This window comes from Micromys minutus (assembly GCF_963924665.1).
Source record: "Micromys minutus genome assembly, chromosome: 16".
NCBI classification, from domain to species: domain Eukaryota; kingdom Metazoa; phylum Chordata; class Mammalia; order Rodentia; family Muridae; genus Micromys; species Micromys minutus.
In genome coordinates, this window is record NC_137985.1 from 27,747,057 (window position 1) to 27,753,743 (window position 6,687).

Sequence of the window (6,687 nt, forward strand, 5' to 3'; positions counted from 1 at the left end):
ATGGCATAAAAGAGGCCTGAGGCAATGTTAATGAAATAATAATTAAAACTTACCGGCTATGGCTTCAAAATAGGAAAGGGGCAGTAAATCACAGACAGAGAATAGAGTAGCTGACTCATTAAGTTGGAAAGTGTACACTTGTGCACAAGTGCATGTTCACACACATACTATTAAACTTGTATCTATCAAAGATATGGTCATAATTGTGTGTGTGTGTGTGTGTGTGTGTGTGTGTGTGTGATTTCATTCCACACATTCTCGGCAATTTGATGTATGTGAGATGCTACAGAGCTAGAACACAAGCCTCTCAGCCAGTGCTTTTTGACTGTCCTCACGCTGCTACCCTGTAATACAGTTCCTTATATGGTGGTGACCCTCAATCATAAAATTATCTCATTGCTACTTCATAACTTTAATTTTTCTCTTGTTATAAACTGTCAGAACTAGTCTAGAACACATTTAAGTCTATCAGCAATATGCCATGTTTCTAGAAATGACCATGTAAGATTCCAAATATACTAAATACATGCATGCCCATTTATACATGTAGTACTGTTTTAAATGTATTCGGCTAAACACTTTTTTTTTTTGGTTCATTCAAAAATTTATTGAATAGCTAAGGTTACAAAGGTTAAAATAAAACATGGTCAAAGAGATGAGGCATGTGTACAAGTGGTAGAAAAGCAGTAAAGTTTCTGCATCACAAGAAAAATGCTTTAGGAAAACGAGATTGCTTCCAGCCTGCAAGGGGGAAATGGATGGCCAATCAGGAAAGGGGATTGAGATTAAAATAGAAGACTTCAGTCTGGATTGTTGATGGTACTATATTTGTTTCTCCTTTTCCTCTTTCCCCATCTTTGGGCTTAATTTACCAGTAGTGCCCAGGAATGTTCAATGTGCTTTCTCTATACTTGCTTGCATTTTTGCCTTAATGTCTTCTACAGAACTAGGTCCTTTTGGTGTTTTAGGAGTTTTTTCCTGTTTTTTGAAGGACTCTTGCCCCTTTGATCTTGGTGTTGTTGGTTTTAAGTCTTTTCCATTTTGGTTTGATTTTTGTGCATTTTTGGCTGGGGTATCTCGTACAGGTTTCTTCACTGGAACCTTTTCTTCAGTTTCCTCTTCATCAAAATCATCATCATCATCATCTTCATCGTCCTCATCATCTTCATCGTCATCCTCATCATCTTCCTCAAGTTTTACTTTTTTCTGTGGGACCTTGTTACCACCTCCAGGAGCAGATCTCTTTCCAGACATGCTTAAGAGTTTTACATCCTCTTCATCTTCATCTTCTGACTCTGCATCTTCCTCTACAGCTACTAGGTGCTGTCCACTGATGTGCACAGGCCCTGAACCACACTTCAACCTTAAGACCACAGGTGGTGTAATTTCGAAGCCCCCAAGGGAAACTGTTGGTTGTACAGACATTTTTAAAGTTGCCAGTGTTACTTTAATTGGACTGCCTTCATAGTTCATTGCTTCTGCCTCTACAACGTGTAGTTCATCTTTTGCCCCTGCTCCTAAACTGACCGTTCTTAAGGATAACTGGTGCTCATTTTCATCATTATCCACTTTAAAGTGATAGTCTTTGTCAGCCTTTAGTTCACAACCGAAAAGGTAGTTCTGAGGCCTAAGAGGGCTCATGTCCATATCCATCGAGTCTTCCATGAGGCGGAGGCGCGTATTTCGGTGTGGGAGATTGGCTAAACACTTTTGATGCTAAAAATAGTTTCAATGGAGAGCTTCTTGAAGAAGAAACAGTGTGGATTTTCTAATGTTCACATAGCAAGATGCATGGCAAGAAGCAACAATTAGAGTGGCGTGGACCAGTGAACGAAGAAGTGTTAAAAAAAAAAAAAAAAAACATCAGACGAGGTAGTTTCACACCCAAGATTTCTCCCACCTGCTTTAATGTTATCTGCTCAAGGTTAAAATATTAGTCATTCCTAGATAAAATCAACACGTAGAAGAAATGTGTGAGTGAATGCAAGGTGAAAAACATCTTGTGTGTGTTCATGTGAGTGTGTGATGTCTGTTTGAATTGTAGTGTATGTGTATTTTCGTGTTTCTGGTGTATGTGTTTGTGTGTATAGTATAGTGTCTGTGGTGTATGTGTTCATGTATACATGTGTGTGTGGTGTGGTGTGTGTGTAGTGTGGTGTCTGTGTGGGTTGTCGTGTGGTGTGTGTATGTGTATGTGCATCTGTGATATATGTATTCAAGTGTGTGTGTGTGGGGTGTATGTGTTCATGTGTATGTATGTGTGTGTGGTGCATGTGTTCATGTGTGTGTATGTGTGCATGTGTTCGTGTGCACATACACATGTACATGTAGAGGTCAGAGACTGACACTGTGTGTCTTCCTCTGTGCTCTTTGTCTTTTGCTTTATTTCAGGCATTTTCTCTCACTGAACCTAAAACTCACTGGCCTGGAAGTGTCAGGCGTCTGCCTGTCTCTACATGCTTCCCACCACTGGATTACAGGTGGTGCACTTCTATTCCTGGCTTTTGCATGTGTGCTGTGTATCCAAATTCAGTTTCTCATGCAAGTGTTATAGGTACTTTAATGAGCTACCTCCCAAATGCCAACACGATTTAAAAGTAATAGAAGTAAATCAGAGACAACTTGGTATGTTGGTCAATGAGAGAGCACAAGCTTGTTATATAGGAGAAGATGTCGGATTTCATCCCTAGGACCTCAAGAAGAGTCAGAGAGGAAAAAACACAGTGTAAAAAAATATTGACCTTATTGCTAATTTGTGCAGTCTTTGCCAGAAACAGTACAAGCCAAAAGACAGATTTAAAGACATAAAAAAAGCTGCTCTAAAATTTCCATAGCAAATACAGCCATCACTCAACAGAAGTCAAAATCGATGTTTTTAATAGAACAAATAAGAAAGAAACTTCATCCATATATACATATATGTACATAAATTTGACCATATCCAGACTTTAAAAACATATATGTATGTATATATGTTCTATGTATATGTATATATGTATATGATGTATACATACATGATGTATATGTATGTGTGTATGTGTATATACATATGAATATGTTGGTTTTTGGTTGCATTTATAGTTTTGTTTATTTTTCTTAAGTTAGATATAGTCAAATTCATTGTTTATTAATATTGTCTTGGAGATTTGTATGTAATGTGTCTCAGAAAATTTTCTCCCACCCTGTGATAAGAAGGATATTCTGTATATCTTTCTAAAATATTATAAATTAATAATCTCAAATTAAACCTTTTAAGTAATAAAAAGATCATGTGTGATATGCATTTAATTCCATTTTCTTTTTAACAAATAAATTACTGTGACTCTACTTATGGGCTTCATCTCTGGCTGAGACTGTTCTTTTAACCACTTGTACTTGCCCATCAGTCTAATTTTGAAGTTTGTATTCTATCTGCTGCCTATGGATTTTTTAATCATCTTAATCATTTGCCTTTGGGGTTGGTGGGTGGTTGTGTGGATCAAACCATTAACCTCTAGCATGTTAGGCAAGACTGAATCACCATCTAATCCCTTAGTTCATAACTGTATTTAGAAGGTCCATTGACTTTAATTTACTTTACCATTCCTAGAAATCCCAATATATGTCATTGGATCATTATGGAAACCCCTTTCATCTCTGGATATATCTTAGGTGAAACCTCTTAAAGCATCCCTGAGTGTTCATGTTTTGTTCTGTTTTTTATGGCAAATGGTTTGGCACAGATCTCTAAGAGTGAGTATCAGGAATAACTGAAGCTATTTTTGTGCTACCTGATTGCAAAACCCCACCACTCCACCCCTACATTGATTAATCAATTCACTGTCAAGTAAAGAACAATACTGGAAAGCAGTGATCTCCAACAGCGAATGAGACACATGTGTACATCAGTATAGTCATGAGTGGAGTGAAATGATCAGATATCAAGTTCTTATATTATTAGAATGATTTCTAGTACCTTTTTCTCTTAAAGTTTATTTAATAGCATGGGTATTTACAATCCTGAAAGTGTAGTCAAATGCATGTATTATTGTGTTTGTGTGTTGTTTGATCCACCTATTGTTTTTGAAATGTTTTTTTGCCTCCTCATCTGAAAATAGAATATGTATTTCTCCTAACCTAAATCCCTCCTCCCTTTAAACCTAAACCACAGTGTACATCTCATCTTGCTCATGTTACCGATTCTCTGGGGGCAGACTGACTACATGCTTGAATTTACTGGGTAAAGGCTTCAAACTCATCCATCTTCTTAGCAACCCCTTAAATGTCTCAGTCATCCTAACTTTTTTTTTTTTTTGTTAATACACCCATTTTCCAGACATGAAAGAAAAGGAAGACATCCTATGTGGAATTTCTTCTCCCTCTGGCACCTAAGCAATTCCCATGACCCCATTACCTTTCACACTCTTCTTCATGTTCTGAGAAAGCTTCATGATCTTTATGTTTTCTCCAACAGTAGCCTGGGTTGTTTCCTTATTGGTCACTCATAGGCTACCACACTTTCACACTTCTTTAGGAACTGGCATGTTCACTTCTTCTTCTTCTTCCTCCTCCTCCTTCTCTTCTTCTTCTTCTTCTTCCTCTTCCTTCTCCTCTTCCTCTTCTTCCTTCTCCTCTTCCCTCCCCTTTCTTCATCCTTCTCCCCCTCCTCCCTCTTCTCCTCCTCCTCCTCCTTCCCCCTCCTCCCCTTTCCCTCCCATTCTCCTCCTCCCTATCCTTCCTGTCTACCCCCTCTTCTTCCCCCTCCTTTCTCTTCTGTCCCTGCTCCCTTTGCCCCTCCTCCCACTTTGTTTCTCATTCTCCTCCTCCTCTCTTTTCTCCCCCTCACTCTTCTCCCCTCCTTCCATTCTCCTCCCACTTCCCCTCCTTCCTTCTCCTCCTTCCCCTCCTCTACCTTCTCCCCCTTCATCTTCGTCCTTCCACCCTCCTCCTATACCTCCTCATAGCCCTTCTCCTCTTCTTCCTCCTCCTTTTTTTCGTTCTTTTCTTTTAATTTTTGTACCCAAGACTTTTCACTCAAGATAGTATCCAAGCAAGCTCAAAGGTTTTTTTTTTTTTTTTTTAATTCAGCCTTTGGTACTAAATTTAATTTTAAAAGTTGTTTTTGAAATGGACTAGTGGAGAAAGAAGGGAATGAAGAAAATGACCATTTTATGCCAATGAACATTAGCGTATGGCTCTATCTATACAACAACAGTATTTGAAAGAACAAAGGCTTTTCTTGCCAACTGATTTTTATGACTCTAAGAGAGTCAGACAGACTTTCTAATACAGAGACTGGGTTTGATTCCCAGCACCCATGGCCAGCAGCTCACAACTGCCTGTTACTGTAGTTCCTGGGGATCTGACCCTCCTCTCCTGGCTGGGCACCCTGAAAACCTGAGATGACCATACATATGAGCCAGCAAATCATTCATACAAATATCATGAACAGAAGTTGAGAGAATTCAGGGACTGCTTTTCAACTTTCATATCTGCCATGGGTGCTGGGATCCCTACCCAGACCTCTGCACAAGAAGCAAGTAATCTGAAATGTTAGCCATTTCTCCAGCTCATATTCTAAATGTTTTTTAAAGTCTCTGTATTACTCTTTTATCTGAAACTATTCAATCTTAAAATACCAAAGGGGCTGTGAGCATCCAGGTTTCTTTTGTGTCTATTACCTTTGCTCATTAAGAGAAAATTGAAGAAGGTAAGCTATTTATTTATTTTTATTTTTGTCAGTTCCCAACATGTTGGTCTTTTCTCAGTAAAGTCTTAGTTCATAACAAAAAGGATTTGTCAGTGTGCCACAAATTGATTCCAATTCTGAGGTTTAGAAAGTTCACCCTGAAGGAATATTTTCCAACATCAACTAATGTCCACTTCCTGAGATTCGCCACTTATGTAATAATGTGCATTTCTGAATATGAAACATTTCTTATTAGAGAGATTTCATGGTGAGTTTCGTCACTCCACGGGCCATTCAGTGTATCATAACAGTCAAGATTTATGTAACATGAGCTGACCATAAAACCTTAAATAAAACTTAATGGTTCAGTGCTTTGCCTTAGGATGAAAATGTAGCCAGTCATGCATGAGATAATTCCTGTTCCTTTGCCAAGATTCCCAGCCTAAATTCAGTTTCTCTGGTGATCAGACAAATACTATCTTTCTTGTCCTCTGAAGACTGAAGTAAAAGAGGTGGACAACTTAATGATGCTGATTACAGACAGAGTGTTTATGGAGATGCTCTGTGTGAAAATACATTCAACAGAAGCCCATGGATGAACAGGTGATGGGTGATAGCATCCTGGGTGTGGACACACACACTTCCGAACAGTTACAGAGCATTTATATAGTGTATTTTTTCCTAGTGTCCTCTCACAGTTCCTCTCACACCTACCAATGCAATTGAGAAATAAGACATGCTTTGTAAGTGTGTGGACCATCTGTGAACACTAGTGGTATTTCTGCTCATGGTGATTCAAGGAGGAAAGGGAGAATGAAGTGGCTTGTTGTCTTCCAAATTATTGCCGGGATTTTAAATCTAGTTGTCATGAAAAGTCCCTAGTAACTTGCTTCTTTCTTGTATTTCCTCAAGGAGAGAAGATGATTGGGGAGATGAGAGATGAGAAATGGGGGACAGGGGGGGATATGGGTAAAATCTGTTATATAGACAGGAAATCAGAGGTAGAAGGGGGGAAGGGC

At 38.8% G+C, this 6,687-nt stretch overlaps 1 protein-coding gene across 1 annotated transcript; it reads right to left on the minus strand.

Moving 5' to 3' along the window:
• Positions 1 to 637: 637 nt before the first annotated feature.
• LOC308431065 (nucleophosmin-like) lies at positions 638 to 1,690 on the minus strand. Its single transcript, XM_080930413.1, has one exon. It carries the CDS (start codon positions 1,663 to 1,665, stop codon positions 892 to 894), a length of 774 nt encoding a protein of 257 aa, XP_080786539.1. The 5' UTR covers positions 1,666 to 1,690; the 3' UTR covers positions 638 to 891.
• Positions 1,691 to 6,687: the final 4,997 nt, after the last annotated feature.